We start from the raw sequence: 20,336 nt of genomic DNA, 5'->3' as shown, positions 1-20,336 counted from the left end.
GCAATTAAAATGTCAAATGTGTGGGCCATGCAGATCTTTGGAAGATTGATATAAAAGATGCCAATCTTAAAAAATAAAACTTACTGTGGGTTGTTCATGATCATGACAATTATGAGATCTATGTGTGTATAGCAGTAAGAATAAGAAGAGGTTGTTTACTCAACACACATTATTAAATACTTACTGTACAGTGCGGGAAGCACATAATGAGTATGATACTGTCTTTTGTCTCAAGAACTTAAATTCCTTGCTAGAGGACCTTAAATTCTTTAGGGCAATAAAGGCTATACATGGCTGGCATTTTTCCAGAAGGGGCACTTACAAACAACAGCAAATGCCCTGTTTCTTTTTAAATGTAGAGACGTGTAAATGTAAAAATAAAATAAAATTGTAACACTCAAGAAATGTAAGCATAGCTGTGGAAATTCTAATTACGTTTGAAGATAGTTATTGATACCATATGTTGTATATTATTGTTTCCATTCCATTCACCTTGTATGAAAATATGTGGCTACAACAGTGCTTTATGTATCTAATTACAACAACTTCTTTTCAAAATCTAATTTGGACAGCAGAATTACCTTTTCATCCTATATGGGAACCCCGGTTTGTTTTCTACAGTAATAACAGTATTTAAAGGTGGCTATTTGTTTACATAATAGGAAGGAAAGGATAAAAGCCCATGACTGAAAGTTCACATTTGTTTGCTTTGCAATTAGGTGGAATTCTTTCATCTCCCTCTACAACAGCTACTATTATGGAATACATACTTGGACATCCTCCAAAACACAGTACATAAAAAAAAATCTATGGAGATAGAGCAGTGATTTTTAATCGGTGTGCCACGGCACACTGGTATACTGCAAGACTTTTTAAAAAATGCAATCCCTGACTAGCCAGGGCCACTGACCTCTTTTCCCTTAGATTCTCAAATTTAAAAAAATGACAACAGCCAGTACAATAGTTGCCTGGTGTGAATGAATAAAAATTATACCTATTTTTTTTTTGTCAGATCGGCCAAAAATAGAGATTTTTGTTGTTTTTTTGTTTTTTGTTGTTTTGCAGAATTTTAGTAGTTTATGTGTGCCATGAGATGAAAAAGGTTGAAAATCTCTGAGTTAGAGGAAGAAAGGAGTGAAATTAACACATTTCCCTTTCTTTTGCTAAATTTGATACACTTTCATTTTCATGTTTCAGCTCTTATTTTTTATCTTCAGTCCATGTTTTCTAGTAGTGTGATTTTAGACACTATGTTTATCCTGTCAGATTCTAAAACAACAGTTTATATTCTCCGTGGAGTTGATTGTATTAATATTTTTATTTCATTGTGAACTCTATCCCCCAGAAGGCTTCTGGGAGATATCTTTAGTTGTCACACCGGTGGTGCTTCTGGTTTTAGTGGGCAGAGGCCAGGGATGCTACTTAACAGCCTACATTGCACAGGACAGGCCCCTCTCCCTCTCAAAGAATTTTCTGGCCCAAAATGTTAATAGTGTTGAAGCTTTATATAAATAATGTTAATGCACTTCCTTTATAGTAACATGTGAAACATGTTATTTTTGTTCCCATGAGAAGGTGCTACTATTTGGAGTTTAAAAAATAAAAAGGGAATTGAAAAATATATGCAAGATAAGAACAGGAAAAAAAAGAAAAGAAAAAAAGAAACCAGACCTAGAAATAAGAAAGAAATTTTGAAAAAATATAGGAAGGAGGATTTTCATACAATTAGTGTATATTACTTTTGAATGCTACTAGTATAACCCAAGCATGTACATTTTTTACATTTTGGAACTCCTTATGGCACTCATAAAGTGGGTCCTTGGATTTTAAAACCAAGAAGTCAGTATCATAGTAATAGCTATTACATACAGAAGTTATTTTTGGGTACTATACTTTTAAAAAAAATTATTGATTATAGAGAGGAAGGGAGAGGGAAAGATAGAATCATCAATGATGGGAGAGAATCATTGATCCACTACCTCGTGCATACCCCCCACTGGGGATCGGCCCCACCGAGGCATGTCCCCTGACCAGAATTGAACTGTGACCTCCTGGTTCATAGGTCGATGCTCAACCACTGAGCCACACTGGCTGGGCTAACTCTCTTCTTTCTTATCTCCCAAAGTCATAGGCTACTACAGCCTGATCCTCCAACACTCCAACAGGGCCTTCAACTCTCTCCTCATGCTCTTCCTCCCAGGGGGTGCCAACCTGGGGTCTTCCAACGTAGTAACAACTCCTCTGAGGTCTTTTGGACAGCGAGTCTTGGTTGCTATACTTCTGAAATCATTTTAAAAGAAATGATTAATTGTGTTTCCCCTCCCTCCCCATCTTTTATTCTTTGCTAGCAATCTGTATAGAAGAGCTAGTTTCAGCTCTGGCCCAAAATAATTATAGAGTCACAGACAGTTAGTTGCAAATGTACGGGATGATTTATTTTTTATCACACAAAACTTCTAACCCACAGAAATCATTTTATTCATGCCACCACTCACTTCTAGAGTGACTGTCCTAGTAGTTGGATAGATTACCATGATCCAGAATGAAATTATTAAGGATATTAAAATTAGTGATTTTAGGAATTTGAAAAACTGAAGGTCATTGAAAGGTCTATTCTAGGTGAAGAAATAGTCCTGTACCTCAGTTAATTTAAGATTAAGGATAGTTCTATCTAGTGCATCTATTAAGGCCATAGATTTCTTTTGACGTGGTTCCTAATTGACAACTCTAAACATCTGAATATTTTATCATAACCTGGTTATTACAAGGCATCAATATGCCTTGGATTAGTCCATGGTTGCTTTTGTGAGCATTTTATTTTAGCTTATTTCTGGTGTTTTTATGTAATGACTTGCAGCCTCATTTAATTAATATAATATACTATTTATATATATAAAAGGCTAAGTGACCAGCCGACTGGCTGGTAGATATGATGCACACTGACCACCAGGGAGCAGATGCTCAATGCAGGAGCTGCCAAGCAACAGCAACTTTGCAGAGTGCCCTCCCGCAGTCCGGGACCCCTCGGGGGATGTTGGACTGCCAGTTTTGGCCGGATCCCTGCAGGCCAGGCTGAGGGACCCCACCTGCCGGAGGGACTCCACTCACTCTGCAGATGCCCTTCGAACCCTTGTGCTGCCCCAGGTTCAGCCAGGCGGGGAGAGACTGTGGGAAGTTGGCTCCAGGGCATGTCCGGCCCATCTTGCCCAGTCCCACCCCTCTGGCCACCTTCTAATTAATTTCCTTTCAATATGCATGAATTCGTGCACAGGGCCTCTAGTATTATAAAGACACTAGAGGCCCAGTGCATGGATTTGTGCACCGGTGGGGTTCCTTGGCCTGGCCTGTGGGGATCAGGCTAAAACTGGCTTTCTGACATCCCCCAAGGGGTCCTGGATTGCGAGAGGGCTCAGGTCAGCCCAAGGGACCCCACTGGTGCACGATCAGTGCTAGGGAGGGATCGTGGGAGGGCTCTAGGGTATGTCTGGTCTATCTCACTCAGTCCTGATTGGGGCCAATTGGGGCCGATCAAGGCTGGTCGACTGGGAAGGTTGGCTGGTCAGGGAGGGACTGCGGGAGGGCTCCAAGGCATGTCCAGCCCATATCACCTGGTCCTGATCGGCTGGACCCCAAGCTAACTTACCGGTCAGAGAGACTGCCCCCTGGTGCGCATCATAGTGACTGGTTGAATGGTCGGATGAACAGTTGGACACTTAGCATATTAGGTTTTTATTATATAGGATAAGGGAATGATGGGTAAAGAGTTTGAAAACTGTCAGTATGACATGGTTGCGTTGCATATAATTTGTGTTTTCCTATTTATGCTGTATCTTTTAAAATCCCAAGTTAGACAAGGTTATAGACATTTTTATATATGTACAGTGTTACCTTGGGGAAAGTTAGTTGTAAATATTTTATTTTAATCTGTATTTTCAGAAATCTGAGGGGCATAAGACAATTAATGAGTGAAGGGATGTGTAGATTGGATCCAAAGGAGGAGAGAGTGGGAGAAGGGAGACCAGAGAAGTAGGTATAGCAGTCTAGATGTGGGGTTAGTAAGGCTGATGGAAAAGAAGAAGCTGTTGAGAGATGATAGATAAACAGTACTTTAAATACTTTATGCTTCTTATTAAGGAACTACTCTTTTTCCCCAATTTTAATATTAAAAGTAATATAGGGGTTTGAAAATACATCCTGATTATAAAAGCAAATTCAAACACTACAGACATGTGGGAGTGCCGGAAATAAAGTCCAAGACTTATCTCATTACTTTCTGGTTCTATTCTATTGTGGTAACTACTCCAAACAGGTTTGGTACATTTACTTATGATATTTACATGTTTACTTATGACACATTTCATAGTCTCATATATATAACATGTGATATAATACTTCATAAACACTATAACACAAGAGTTTTATAAAGTAAAAAGTAAAAGTCTCTTTCTCATACCACTCCCTATAGGTAACTACTTAAAAATGATTATTTTACTATAGAAAATATGAAACATACACAACAGTAGAGAAAAGAGTCATGAACTCCTATGCACCTATTATCCAGTTTTAATACAATTTCATACACATCTTCTCCCTCAAACACACACTGGATTATTTTGATGCAAATCCTAGGCATCATATCATTTTGCCCTTGAATGTTCAGAATAACTCTCTTAAGACATAAGGACTTTTAAAAGAAAAACTTACCCACAATATCTTATTACACTTAAAAAATTAATGGCAATTTCTCAAGATCATTATCTGTTCAGTGTTAGGGTTTCCCTGATTGTCTCAGAATTGGTTTATTTTTCCATTGGTTTATTTGAATTTATAAAAATTCCCTCTTCTTTCTTTTCATGGCATGTATTTGTTAACGAAACTCCACTTAGTAAATTTATTTTCTAAATTGATCCGCTGAGTGGAAGATGTGACTCTGTTCTTCTTCCCTCAGTCTTTCTGTTGTGTATGCCAGACTTAAGTCTCCTAATACTGAACGTGTGTGTTTTTTTTTAAGTATATGACATATGTTTTTATTTAACTTTATTTTTTTCAGGTGTATAATATAATGATTTAATATTTGCATTGTAAATACTCAGCCCAATAAGTCTACTGAACATCCATCACCACCCATATTTACAAAATTATTTTTCTTGTGAGATCTTTTGAGATCTACTCTCTTAGCAACTTCTAAATGTGGTTTTGATATTAGTATCTAGAGTTATATAGAGTTAGCTGGTGACCATCTACTTCATCAAGTTTACTGAAAAAAATTGACTTATGTCATTGCAATGATGCTGGAAGAAAAGATTGTGTTGGATGTATTAAAATACTGCCTCAGACTCCAACATGAGGTATCTTCTGAGGGGATTTGTGTTGCTCAGGTGATGACTTTTGAACCTGAGCCCCACTTAGATATGATTTCACTGTGTGGTAAACTGAATAGGGTTGGAACTTGGAGTAAATCCTCATTGTTTTTCCTTCATTGCTAATACATTTTCTCTAAAGTTTATAATTTAGCATAGATTAAATGACATTAATTTCATTTTATATTAGAGGCCCGGTGCACAAAAATTATGCACTTGAAGGGTCCCTCAGCCTGGCCTGTGCTCTCTTGCAATCCACGACCCCTCAGGGGATGTTGGAGAGCGGTTTTAGCCCTATCCCGCAGGCCAAGTCAAGGGACTCCATTGGTGCACAAATTCATGCACCAGGCCTCTAATATCTAATATATTGCTATTTTCATGTACAACTATCTATATATATGAAACCCTAAGTGACCAGTATGACTGAACCACTGGAATGACCAGTTGACCAGTCACTATGATGTGCACTGACCACCAGGGGGCAGGCACTCAATGCAGGAGCTGCCCCCTGGTGGTCAGTGCACTCCCACAGCCAATCTCCTGTGGCCCCTCCCCCCAGCCAGCTGCCCCCCCCTCCATGTACCCCGATAGGAGGGCCAGCCAGCCAATCTCCCATAGCTCTTCTCCCCCCACCGGCCAACCTCCTGTGGCCCCTTCTTCTTCCCCCCTGCCCGGCCAACCTCCCATGGCCCCTCCCCCTAGCTGACCAACCTCCCGTGGTCCCTCCCCCTGGCCGGCTGGCCCCTTGATAGGCCTAGATTGCTGGCCAGGCCGAGGGACCCCACCTGTGCATGAATTTGTGCACAAGGCCTTTAGTATGTATATATTTTAATATGGAAATGTCAATTGAGTTTTCTGATTTGAACATTCAGCATTTGAATTCTATTATATTTTAGTACCACGTAGTTTTTCAGGTTCACTTGTTATATAATATTTGTTACTCCCTATTCTGTAGGCTTTCAACAGACCTCACATCTCTCTTCTTATGAAATTATAACTCCTTGGAGATTAACTAGAGAACGAAGAGAGGCCCGCAGGCCCTACTCAAAACAGGTAGGTTATCTCTTGAGAAAAATGTATGTATTTATGTTGTTTTTTTTTTTAAGACAAAGGTGTTATTTTCAGCAGGATTGGTTCAGTGAGTAAATATAGGCCAAAGATTAGTGCAGAACCATACTTATGGCGCTGATGTTTATTGGATGTTTTTCTAGTAAAAATGACGTATTGATCCTTGGTAATTTCTTTTAAAGACAAAATGGTCAACTTGAAACATAACAGAATGAAATAGTTAAATAAATTTTTGGACGAGAGTAGGAAGCTGATTATATAGATTTCTAACCCTTAACTACTGATGATAGTTACAGTGATCTTGTTGAAATACCAATAAATAACCTCTCTCTTAGTTTGTGAGACGTAAAATACTTCATACTATTTTTTCATGGGCACCGGAGAATAGTAGTGTGTTACATGCATATATTTCATATTGGGAATGTTTACTCAAAAGTAAGTTTAATCTCCATATTAGTACTGCACAGGTAGCTTGTGATAATAATGAATGTCATTTATGTGCCTCCCAAAATATTTGGAGACATGGAAGCATTGTTTAGGCATTGGGGACATGGTAGAGAACAAAACAGACAAAAATCAAATCCCTTATGGAGCTTCCATTTTAGGGGGGGACAATAAACAAATAATAGAAGTTAATAATACAGATTACTGAAAATGGTAATAAGTACACTGGAGAAAATTCAAAGCAGAAAGAAAAATAAGGAGTGTAGAAATAGGGATAAGGGGTGGCGTGGGAGGGTTTATATTTTTTAGTAGTACAGCTTGGGGAAGCCTTCTGGAGAAGATGACCCATGAGTGAATGACCAGCTATTTGGGGAAAGAAACAATTCTGATTCTTAGAATTCTTCTCAGTGGAGATGAGAGGGACGTTTTTATGTCAGATGACTGGCCAAGAGCAGAAAGGAAAGAAAGGCATACCCCAAAACTGTGGTGATGGAAGGAGCTTGATATTTTTGATTCTCAGCGGAGATCCAGGTAGATCACAGAGACTTCTCAGGTTTTCTCTCAGGATGTGGAAGTAGAATGCTAGGATCTGGAATTTAGTCTGGGCCTGGAAGTCAGACTTTGATGTACCCTAGGAGAGGGAATCATGCCATTTCTTGGCAAGATGTTAACTTAGAGTACAGACAGTAGGGAACATAAGAGGACACTTCTGATAATATTATATTTGTTGAGTCCTTCCCTGGTTTTCTCTTTTGTTAAAGAGTTGAGGCAAAGTTGAATCTCCTGGTTCTGGCAATCACACTAAACACTTCTGGCTAATGAACTGGTGAGTTGCCAGGGGAAGTTGTTTCAGGGTTGTTTGAGGTGTGAAGAGGATCCCATGAGCTTGAGGATGTGTAAGCGCAGGTTACCTTATCTCTGTTCATTGTCTCTGAGATGCCATCCGTGGTAAGGCCCTCTGTCATTTAATGTACCACTAATTAAGAAAGAAACAGAGTGCTACCAGTTAGATTTCTGTGCCTTTGTATGATGCATCCTGACTTCAGAGATGTTCATATGCGGGGGAAAATGTGTTTTAAAATAGAGGAAATGTGGTAAATCGTGTGAAGATATATAATTGTAAGAGTTCAGTATTTCTTTTCAACTTTCAGATAACTAGAACTAGGGATAGTCGCTTAAATCTAAGAAATTTATGTCATTTAAACAAAAGGAAGAACTACTTTATACTGTAGATAATACATGGATGTATTTAACAAAAATAATTCCTGAAGTTATAGCTCAATTCTAAATGAATTAAAGAAGAGTTTAGATAAACATGCAGGTAATTTTCCACAGTAAGTTATTAAAGGAAGGCAGGGATGGTCAGATTATTTTTTATTATTTGAGCAGACATAAGGTTTTTCTGTAAAACAATTTCAGTCAGTTATTTTCATTGAGGATGAAGTTTTCAGTGTCTTATAAATAAATACCTGTTGTTGAAAACTAATTTATAAGATGGTGTTTTATTGTTCTTTTTTTCATCTTTGTGCCTTTAGGTATCTTATGTCATTCAAGCTGAAGGAAAAGAGCATATTATTCACTTGGAAAGGAACAAGTAAGAAATTCATTTGCTTTGGCTTTTCAGGAATTTTTTTTTTCCAATAGTGTATAGGTTTCTTTTCTAGTTAGAGTCAGAGTCTCCCTGACAGAATTTTAGGTAGTGACAGATATTTTCAGACAGAGAAGCTTTCTGAAGCCTTCTACTGTACTTGATAGATTTTAACATTTATTGAACATTTACTATGTCCAGGTACTTTTAAGTGTATTATTTATTTAATTCTCACGAAATATAGGGCTGAGAGATCTCTCTACTGAGAGATCCTACTTGAGCCCTATATAATGATGTCAATATGTACAGAAATCTTATTGATCTAAATATTTTCTCCCACTCTTCCTTTCTATAAGGAGATATAACTTAATTAAAAAACTTTAATAAAACTATTGTTCCTTATGTTTGTAAAGTTTTTAGCTTATAAAGCATTTTCATAGCCTTTATCTCATTTATCATGTTGTCATAATAACTTCTTTGTAGAGCAGTGTTTATTGTCTTATTTTATGCATAAGAATACTCAGGTCCTGGAAGTTTGTAAGTATTCAAGCTGGGGTGCAAATCCAAGTCACTTGACCTGAAATCTATTGATCTATATGTATGTGCTATATATTGATCTATATGTATGTGCTGTATTGCTATGCTTCTTGAATTGGTGGGAAAATGGTAATTTTCCAGGTACTTGTAAGAGTTGTCAGGCCTTTGAATGTCTTTGAAAGGTGGTAATAAAAGCTGCGGATCATTAATGAAAATAAGTTAGGGTAAAGGACTCAGATACACTCTCCCCAGTAATGGGGACATTATGTAGTTCAATAAAAAAGTGACTGTATTCGAATAAATGCTTATTTCTCCCTCCCATTGCCTGTAGAATAGTGGTCTTAACCCTTTTGAGGTCAAAAATCCCATGAGACTTGGGTTAAAGCTATGAAACCCTCCCTGCAGAGGAGTGTACGTAATCACAGGGACTGGTTTGTGCTGAACAAGTTTAAAAATAAAATAGAAGAGTAAGTTCACAGGAGGTTAAAAGCTCACTTTCATTATTGGTAAGGGCTGGTTTGGAGGATTTAACTTAGAATGATAACCTGGTGGACCTACTAATCCTGAATCAAGTATTAGGCAGATTTAGCCACTCATGGTCAGTATGGCTTGTTGGCAGGCCTGCTCCTGCACAAGCATCGTGAAATTTGTGCTGTCACTGGGCAGGCAGTGGCTTCCATGAGGAAGTGTCGTGTAAGACTCCCTCCACGTTCTGTGTGGAGTAGGGTTCGGTATCTGAAAGAGGAGCCGCACAACAAATGAGAGAGAAATGACACGAGATAATTTTGCAATATTGGGGGACCAGATGGGCAAGTCCTGAAGGACATCTGGAGTAGCCCTTAGGGCAGTCGTGGGCAAACTATGGCTCATGGGCAGGATCCGGCCCGTTTGAAATGAATAAAACTAAAAAAAAAAAAGACTGTACCCTTTTATGTAATGATATTTACTTTGAATTTATATTAGTTCACACAAACACTCCATCCATGCTTTTGTTCCGGCCCTCCGGTCCAGTTTAAGAACCCATTGTGACCCTCCCCTGCCTTAGGGTAAGGAGGTTTCAATGACACACAGATCAGCAGACAATTTCCAGGAATATACAGAGTATCTGATTAGCTCATCAGTAGATGATTTCCAAGAATGGGCAGAGTATCTGATCAACAATAAACAAGGATCTACACAAGTATCTAAGGAATTAAGTGAACTAAGGTGGGGATGATGCTTCAGCTATTATTACCTAAATTAACTGGGTGGTTCCCAGATTAACTGGGTGGTGCACAGTCCTGACCTTTGCTAGGACTTCAAAGTTTACTAGCTTTGGGGGTCTCTGTCTAAACTCAGCTAGTGAAGACGATGAATGGACTCCGGCAAGGAAGAAGGGGAGAGCAAAGCCAAGTATCTCAGTTTATTGTTTTCAAATTCACCCCAAGAGGGAGCAAAGGCTGTGTGTATGTTGGGGAGAGTAAGAGAAGAGGGGTCCGTGCAATGACTGAACAGGGTTGGATAATTGAAAAGACTCAGGACTCCACAGGCCACTCCCAAGCTCACACACTTCATAAATGTAAAGGAGAAATACATCAGGAAAAATGAAGTGCAAGTAATCATCAAGAGGCTCAAAAATTTCCAGGCAGAGCCCCCCAGGTTCCTTCCTTAGTTTCACAAAACACTGGTATATGTGTGAAGCATCAGATTTTCCTGGGAGCTCAGGCACAAGTTTACAGCGAGGACCTTTTATATTACTCTGGTCACATAGCTCAGGTCAGGCTTATGGCTAAACCATCTCTAAACAACATAGATAAGCAGGCCCTGGATGCCTTCAGGGGGGTTTAGAATGGTGCATTATAAACCACTAGCTAGCTCTTTGCATTCCTGGAGATAAGAAGGGCTTGATAACAGAGCTGCTCCAATTCTGCTGCAAATGAAAAAGGAAGCATTGAGCTCATATTAAAATGAGAATTTAAATCTTGAATTAATGAAAATGACATAAGGCAGTGGTCGGCAAACTCATTAGTCAACAGAGCCAAATATCATCAGTACAACGATTGAAATTTCTTTTGAGAGCCAAATTTTTTAAACTTAAACTATATAGGTAGGTACATTGTTATTAACTTAATTAGGGTACTCCTAAGCTGGCCTTTGCTAAAAACGTCCTCCATCTGATTGAGGTACGTTCGCTGAAGTCGACCCCTTCCAACTCTCCCATCCATACTTGTCTTGTATACTTGTTTTGTCTATCTCCTTTCCGAAAACCGACTTCTGCGCATGGGCCATGAAGTTTCAATCCCACTGTACATGCACCATTCTAATACCCGCACATGGTATTTTGTGGAAGAGCCACACTCAAGGGGCCAAAGAGCCGCATGTGGCTCGCGAGCCCCGGTTTGCCAACCACTGTCCTAGGCCCATTGGCGCACTTTCTTGTGAAATCCAGTTTTAGCAAGAACCCTGCTGAATCAGTTTAGCAAGACCCCCATCCCCCTTGTTATCTGATCACTCTGAATGTCTGAACAGGTTCCTCATCCTCCACCACCTTCACATGATATACCTGATCAACCTGCTCAGTCTTCAGTAAGAATCTGTTCAGCTAGGTTAGCCAGAGCCTTCCTCACCCTTTGATGTTTTCTCTGAGTAATTTTCTTTTTACTGACCCCACCCAGCTCCTTAGCCATAAATTCCTGCTTGCCCACTGAAATGTCCCGTCAGTGCTCCCTATACTCATCACAGTGACCCCAAATACAAGTCTGCCTTATCACCTTTAACAAGCATCTCTGAATATTTTTTTTTGACAAAGAGAACCCTCTCTTTCCACATGTGGTTTACACTACTGAGCTCCCTTAACATGCAGGGAAGCTTCAGGAATCAGAAATACTTGTTTCCTCCAACAACAGACACACTTTGCTTCTTTACTTAGGAGATGAAGGCAATGAGTGTTTTATATAGGACTTTTAGGAAAGAGTAGAAACACTTATTTTCCTTCTAGAAATATGATGTACTGTATAACCTAATTTACACTTTTCCTGTGAGGTGTATCAGAAAAAGTTAAGGACATTTGTGTTATTATTATTACTTTGTAACCAGCATTTTGTGACCATTAGAACAAACATGCAGCTTAATATTCTCTATGAGGAAGTGATGCACATGGTTTCAGATGCAAGTCTTAGCTTTATGGTAGCTCTTTCTTTAAAATAAAATAATAATCAGGTGGAAGTTTTTATTCCTGATCATCTCTTCTAGAAATAATGTTGGATGAGTTGTGTTCATAGTTGCAAATACATAAAATGATTTTAAATGGTGTGTTTTATTCCTCTTCCAGAGACCTTTTGCCCAAAGATTTTGTAGTTTATACCTATAACAAGGAAGGGGCCCTGATCTCTGACCATCCTGATATACAGGTAATATATTTTATTCTTGATCCTATAGCAGAATTTCAAACAATAATAATTTTAAAAGGACTTCTGTTTAGGTACTCAGGACTGTTACGTCTCATAACTTCAAGGGTCACCATTGACATGATAATACATGTTGTCCTGGAAGTGGTGGGGTAGTGGACGCATTTATATAGAGTAAATTGGACCTTACTGCTCTCCAGGTACTCATAGTCAAGTGTTTTTTGTTTGTTTCTTAAAGATCAGAAGAATAACATTCTATTGATGATAATTCTTACTGATTATGAAAGGGGAAAGTTTGATACAGTTTGAAAGTAGATTTTTTTTTTACTGAAATTTACCATCTCCAAGCACATCTTACTCTTTTATTAAACCATTTGATTTGCCATTACTATTAAGAACAAACACTGGTTTGCTGTTGTTATATGTTCTAGTTATTCACTGAAACAATTCTTTCCTAAAGAGGTGTGATCCCTTTGCATCAGAGAACAGAGTATTTCTAAGGACAGAACCGGCCAGGGATACTTGAAAAAATTGGCAGATGTCGATTTGGCTTTATGTGTTACTTAAGTAGAGCATAAACATTTCTAGTTTTATTTGGGGAGAGTGTTTTACAATGCTTTTTGGCAGGTAAGTATTGTATGTATTTTTTTCTTTTGCAATAGTTTTCACAAGAAGTCTTTGTTCCCATTAAACATGTATTATTTTCCCCCTGAGCTTTGTAACATTTTGCTAGCTTGAATTGTTTTTGTTAGTTATGCATTTTTGCAGCACCCTTTAGAGTAATTAGTCTTTAATTAATTAAATTAAATTATTTTGAATTAATTAGTGCTTTTAAAAAATTAAGGAAATTCTGACAGCCCTATCCTTTCTGATTCTTTTTTTCTTAGTATTTCGTTTATCATTGTTTAGTAGCAAATTAGTAGAGGAGCTTAAGTTTACATGATAGCATAAACCAGATTAGAAATCATTCATCCATCCATTAATGTATCCAATCATCCATCCAAAGATTGCTAAGGCATGAGGCCAAAGACCACATAATTTATGCCATTTGACAAAAGTAGTGATCTCAAAAGGCTTTTTTTTTTTTTCTTGGAGAGAATTCTTTGGATTCGAATCTTGCTCTATCATTTATTTGCTGATCAAGTTACTTTGACATTTTTTTGCCACAGTATCCTCACCTTAAAATGGGAACAATAATTACAACTTCATAGAGTTATTAGGAGGCTTAACTGAGTTAATATTTGTGAGATTCTTAGAACAAGTCATTTTTGACAATTTTTAACTCAATATCATTATTCTTTGTTGCTATTGAAAGTATAGATGCTTAAAACTGCTAAAAATAGATTTCAGTTAGAAATTTATGTAACATCATTATCTTAAAGTGCTTTTCTGGGTGTTTGCAAAATACAAACTAAAACAGATGGAGTTTTTCATTTATTTTTGGTTATTGAATACTAGAGACCCAGTGCATGAATTCATGCACTGGTGAGGTCTCTCAGCCTGGCCTGCGCCCTCTCGAAATCCAGGACCCCTCAGGGGATGTTGGACTGCCAGTTTCACCCTATCCCCGCAGGCGAAACTGTCAGTCCGACATCCCCCAAGGGATGTAGTAGTGAACTCGAAGTGGCAGGCGGCAGGCGGCCGGGAGGAGGCCAAGCCCTGGCCAGGTGCTATGCCGCTCCTGCTCAATCCAGCCCCGTGGCACCTGTCGCCGCCACTCCACAACGCTGCTGCAGAGGCGGGAGAGGCTCCATCAACACAGCTACTCTCGCCAGCCGCTGTGAGCCCAGCTTCTGGCTGAGCAGTGCTTCTGCTGTGGGAGTGCACTGACCACCAGGGGGAAGCTCCTGCATTGAGCATCTGCCCCCTGATGGTCAGTGCGCATCATAGCAACTGGTTGTAACAGTCACTTAAGCTTTTATATATATAGATTATTTAGACAGATGAAAGTGTGACTGTAGATTTCAGACACCAATTAATACTTTAGTACTTTTTTTTTTTGCATATGGCTAGATTGGCAAATATCATAATGACATTTACTTTTGTCCATAAAATGCAATTAATTTACACTGAGAACATTTAAATGCTTTCCCTTGTGATTCTGTTATTTAATATTAAAGTAATTTGTAAAGCTATTTATGTGGCTTTCATCATCATGTCTTCCACAAGGCAATTTTTTACAAAGAAACAGTTTTATAACCACTTTATATGGATTGCTGTGTGAAATAAAACTCCAAATTACTATATCTTAGAACTTTAGAGTCCCTTGCAAATGCATTAGGAAAGCCTTTTAATTTATCCCCCCAACTAATTGATGCTCTTTGTGTCCTCTAAAGATATATTGGCTGCCCAAGGGTTACTAAATTCTTGTGGCTAGTAGGCTATTCTCTAATAGTTCAGTGTACTTCTGTTCCCAGTAGTTGAGTTTGTGTGTTTCCAGATCTGTTTATGCTAATTGTACCTTTACTGTCACCATGCTATTTAATGAGATGTTGTCTACACATACAAAATATGGTTTGTTGTTTTTGTTAAAAAGTAAATTGGGAGCTTTGAAAAGACTTAATAAAAGCAAGTTATTAAAAAAAATACCGCCGAAACTGGTTTGGCTCAGTGGATAGAGCGTCAGCCTGTGAACTGAAAGGTCCCAGGTTCGATTCCGGTCAAGGGCATGTACCTGGGTTGCGGGCACATCCCTTTTGGGGGATGTGCAGGAGGCGGCTGGTCGATGTTTCTCTCTCATCGATGTTTCTGACTCTCTCTCTCCCTTCCTCTCTGTAAAAAATCAATAAAATATATTTTAAAAAAATACCATTAGGTTGGTAGATTTAATGACCAAGTGCTGGATATCAAATAAGAGAGCTTTTATTATTGCAGTTTATTATTGCGGTTTCGGCGGATATTAACTCTTTATCTCTGATATATTTTCTCCCAGTCTGTGAATTATCTTTTGACTTTGTTTTCTGATGTTTCTTTCCATGTAGAATACAGTGGGGCCTTGACTTACGAGTGTCCCGACTAACGAGTTTTTTGAGATACCAGCTGTCTCTCGGCCGATTTTTTGCATTGAGTTGATAGAGTAATTTGAGTTAACGAGCTCCTTAACGAGCTCGGGTCTCAGAACTAATTAAACGCCTAAGTCAAGGCCCCACTGTATTAAAAAAATTTTTATATCATAAAAATTTTCAGTCTTTTATTGGATATAGGTTTTGAGTGATAGAAACCTTTTCTCTACACCCAGGTTAAAGAGGAATTCATCTATGTTTTTGTTTAGTTCTTGTATGGTTTCATTTTTTATGTTTGAATTCTTGATCTGTTTGGAGTTTACTCTTATGTATGGTGTGAGGCATGGATCTAATTTTATCCTTTTTAAAGGTCTAACCAGTGGACTGAGCACCATTTATTAAAAGTACATCTTTGCCACAGTGATTTGAGGTGTCACTTTTATAATAAAAGTTGTATATAGACTTTGGACTATTTTGAGACTTTATATTCTGTTCTACTGGTTAGTCTCTCAATTAATGCACCAACAATAGCATGCTGTTTTAATTATTAAGGCCTTGTGATATGTCTCAATGTCTGCTAGGGCTAGGTCTCCCTTATCCACACCTTTGGCTTTTTTTTTTTTAATGCTTTGTGATTGTTTTATGCTGTGTACTAAAAATCTAATATTAATAAGTAATATTATGCTTATATTTTCACTGGTCAATTTCTTGCTCAAAATTAAGGATAAAGGGTCTTTAGTTTTTAAAGATAGCTGAATGTATAACTAATAAAATATCAATATATCTACAGGAAGAAAATAAAAATAAAATAAATTTTTTTTCTCCGTTGATATCATTAGCCTGTCACAAGGTCCTCTTCTGTATTAGATGTCAGTTGGCTGCTATAGCTTCTTGTGTTGACTGTGATTTAAAATGTTAAGATGTTAAAAATGACATATTATCTTTTTCTGCTTCTAGGCTTAAAGGTTATTGGGGTAGAGCTATTTATATTTAGTTTTTTTAGAATTCTGCCTAAACATATATATACATGTAGGGTGGTAGTAGATAATCTGAAATAGTCTAAAGAATACCATGTGATATTATGAGATGTCAATAATATAAATAAAATTTTTAGTTTACTGACCTTAAATAATTTTTTTAGCTCTATAATTTCTATAATGATTTCCCACAAAGTAACAGTATTTGAAGATAATACAGTGTTTATCATTTAGGATCATTGTCATTATCGGGGCTATGTGGAAGGAGTTTATGATTCATCCATTGCTCTTAGTGACTGTTTTGGACTCAGGTAAGGAATTTTATTTATTAATTCTTTTTCCTCTCTATTTCTTACCCCTGTACACCTATCTCTGTTTTCAAATTTTGGGGGACTTAATAAAATTAGGCTTTACTTTAATGTTGTCAGAGGTCTTTAGAGCTGTGTTTAAGATATCATTCTTGGCATGTTTATTTAGGAAAATATTACAATTGATGGATTTTGATATTTAAAGAAAAAATATCTCATTTTTGAGACTGCTAAATAATTTTTGCCATGTAAAATAAAATATACTTAAATTTCTGTAGCACTTTATGTTTATAAAATTTTCACTTACATTTTTTTGCTTAAGTCTGATAATGACTGTGAAAAGGGGCTTCTTATCTCCACGTTTAGGTGAGCAAACTGAGGTTTGGAGAAATTGTATCACATGTCAAGTGAAATGATAATAACATTAAAATTACATTTATTGAGGGCCTGGCAGTATGATAACACTGGTTGGTTGATTGCATGATTGAACTAATAAATATTACTTTTACTTTTCAAACCAACAATATAAGATGGCTATGATCATTGCCATTTAAGTAATAACCCTTATAGAAGTTATTGTGTGCCAGGCAATAGTCGCAGTATTTTGCACTTATTAAATAATTTAGTTTTCAGGACAACCCTATGTAGAATGTAAAGAAAGGAGGAGGTTAAATAACTTGGGAGAGTCCCACAGCTAGTAGGAAACATTTGGGATTCAAACTCTGGTTCTCTGGCTCCAGACCCCACATGTGTAGCAATTGTCTTTTATTGCCTTCCATTATACAGTAATCATGCTGAGAGGATAAGTAACTTTTGGGAAGTGATGCTAGTAAGTCACAGCCTTTAGCTTTAAATGTAGGTCAGCCTGACTCCAAAGACTTATAGTTCTCTCAATACCATGCTACTCTTTCTGACACATGTTAAGAACTAGGACTTGAATTCAGGTTTTCTAATTTTTTTCCTGTGTATTTTTTTCTTCATTCTTAAAAATTGTGTGTGTGTGTGTAACACAACACTTAGAGGATTGCTGCATATAGAGAACGTGAGTTATGGGATTGAACCCCTGCAAAACAGCTCTCATTTTGAGCACATCTTTTATCGAATGGATGATATCCACAAAGAGCCTCTGAAATGTGGGGTTTCCAACAAGGATACAGAAGCAGAAACAACCCAGGACGAAGAGGAAGAGCATCCCAGCATCACTCAGCTACTTCGAGTAAGGAAATCATATATTTCTTCATGGCTCAGACTAAAGTTTTTGTTTTTTGTTTTGTTTTGCAGCTTACTGCAAAAAGTTATTTTTATTGTATAAAAAAATGAAGCATAATTGTTTTGAAAAATTTTTTTAAGTTTTTAAAAATTTTCAATTATAGTTGACATATTATATTAGTTTCAGGTGTACAACATAGTGATTAGACATTTTTATACCTTACAGAGTGATCACCCTGATAAACCTAATCCCCATCTAGCACCATACATAGTTACTATAATATTATTCATATGTTCTCTATGCTGTATTTTTTAGAACTGGCAACTTGTACTAATTTTTTAAAAAATATATTTTTATTGATTTTAGAGAGGAAGGAGAGGAAAAGAGAGATGGAAACATCAATGATGAGAGAGAATCGTTGATTGGGTGCCTCCTGCACACCTCACTGAGGATTGAACCCGAAACCCTGGCAATATGCCCTGATGGGGAACCAGACTGTGACCTCCTGGTTCATAGGTCAATACTCAACCACTGAGCCACACCGGCTGGGCACTTTGTATTTCTTAATCCCTTTGACCTTTTTCACCCAATCTCAACCGGTTCCCCTACCCTTCCCCGCCCCCCTCCCCCCCCCCCCAATCTGGCAATCATCATTTGTTCTTCGTGTCTATGAGTTTGTTTCCATATTGTTTGTTCATATATTTTGTGTTTTAGATTCCACATCTAAGTGAAATCATATAGTGTTTGTCTTTGACTTATTTTATTTAGCATAATGCCTTCTAGGTCCATCCATGTTGTAGCAAATGGCAAGATTCATTATTTTTATGGCCGAGTAATATTCCATTGTATGTATATGCCATATCTTTATCCATTTGGCTGTCGATGGACACAGACTAAAGTTTTAAAACATCATATTTATGCATTAAAAAAATACTGTTGCTGGATTTTGCCAACTATGTGCGAGACATTATGGCAATTACTAGGGGATAACAATATGAGCAATACACAGTTTCTGCCTCCAGAGTGAATATAGTAGAGCTCTTGTATGCTTTAGGAACTTGGACTTAAATCTTAAACAGTAATTATATTTCTTTTTATCAGTGCTGCATAGTAATCTATTACACTGCCTTTCAGAGAGCAGTGGGATTTTTTGTTTGGATACCTTTGATATAAACTGGAATGGTGATTCTTGAGCTCTAGGTTAGAGAAACAGAGAGGTTGGGCTTTAGAACCTTAATTATATTAGATGACTTGAGGGGCACTTGTCTCCCTTTTTTGAGTCTTCATTATGATACCCTGGCTTCCTCTTGACAAGGGTCTCTTAGATTGAAATGTTTTTAGGAGTAGGTCAACCTTTATCTATGAAATGATGTGCTGTGTTGGAAGAGGCATGTGCTGCTTCTAGTATATTTTCATTAACTCATACTAATTTATGGCATTATTTTTATCACCTCTTCAACCATCTACTCTTGACTACTGTACTGTTCTTTTTAACTTTAACCATTGGAAAATAAAATTTCAGCTTATTCTATCGTTTACATGCATTTTTTTTAAAAGTGGCAACTTTTAAAAGGCTACTCACTTCTGCGCTCTGTTATTAGTGGATATTCTTTTATTCTCAACATAATAATGGGGTTTCTCATTAAAGTGTGTGTGTGTAGTTTTTGTGTTAGAAAATCAATAATTCTTCTTTGTAAACTTGGATAACTTACATTATTTTTAAATAGAATTTTTTTAGATCCAGTAAAGGTAGCAGATGTCATTAAAAAAGCAACAACACATGTTATTTGCTCCTTTTTTTTTTTTTAGGATGTGTTATGTCAAATAAATATATGATGTTTTGAGCAGACATGCAATAATTGACTAGAGATTAGGGCAGGATCAATACCTATGAAATCATCAAGCTTTATAACTTATTTTTTTACCTTTACGATGTTTTGTGTTTTTGACAGAGAAGAAGAGCTGTGCTGCCACAAACCCGCTATGTGGAGCTGTTCATTGTTGTAGACAAGGAAAGGGTAGGATTGGTGACAGTTTTTCTTCTTTTTCAGGAAAAGCAGATGAGAAGTGAGCATCACATGAAAGAAATATACAATATAATATATTTGTATTGATTTTTCTGAAATGTAATAAAAAATGGCTTTCCCCCTTTAAGATACTAAATATTCATAATACTACCAGAAGCTAAATATAGCAAATAGGACTACCTCTGACTTCATTTTCTACTAGTGATTTTTTTTCCCCTGTTCTCTTGGGTGATTTACTCATGCTGAATTTCTTAATGAAACTACTGCCTGTCAGAGTCTTGAGACCTTCTCAAATGACTTGTAGTGGTCGCCAGCCTTTCAGACCTCATGGACCACTATAGACCACTGGTTGGCGACCACTACAAAGGACTGTAAGCAGTTAATCAGTTATTGCTTTGTTGCCTAATAAATTTATCTAGAATTTCAGCT

General features: G+C 37.3%; 1 protein-coding gene across 3 annotated transcripts in view; it reads left to right on the top strand.

Moving 5' to 3' along the window:
* The window catches only part of ADAM9 (ADAM metallopeptidase domain 9), a 94,862-nt gene that overhangs the window by 5,509 nt on the left and 69,017 nt on the right, over positions 1-20,336 (top strand). For 2 of the 3 annotated variants that reach the window (XM_059685346.1, XM_059685348.1), the window contains exons 2-7: positions 6,316-6,413; positions 8,408-8,466; positions 12,308-12,386; positions 16,597-16,673; positions 17,691-17,886; positions 19,833-19,898. In XM_059685346.1, coding sequence (XP_059541329.1) covers positions 6,316-6,413; positions 8,408-8,466; positions 12,308-12,386; positions 16,597-16,673; positions 17,691-17,886; positions 19,833-19,898 — 575 coding nt within the window. The remainder of the gene's footprint in view (positions 1-6,315; positions 6,414-8,407; positions 8,467-12,307; positions 12,387-16,596; positions 16,674-17,690; positions 17,887-19,832; positions 19,899-20,336) is intronic. The other variant, XM_059685347.1, reaches the window with a different exon arrangement.

Source organism: Myotis daubentonii, chromosome 2 (genome assembly GCF_963259705.1).
Source record: "Myotis daubentonii chromosome 2, mMyoDau2.1, whole genome shotgun sequence".
NCBI classification, from domain to species: Eukaryota; Metazoa; Chordata; class Mammalia; order Chiroptera; family Vespertilionidae; genus Myotis; species Myotis daubentonii.
The sequence above is the reverse complement of the archived record's forward strand: the minus strand, read 5'-3'. Positions and strand labels throughout refer to the sequence as shown.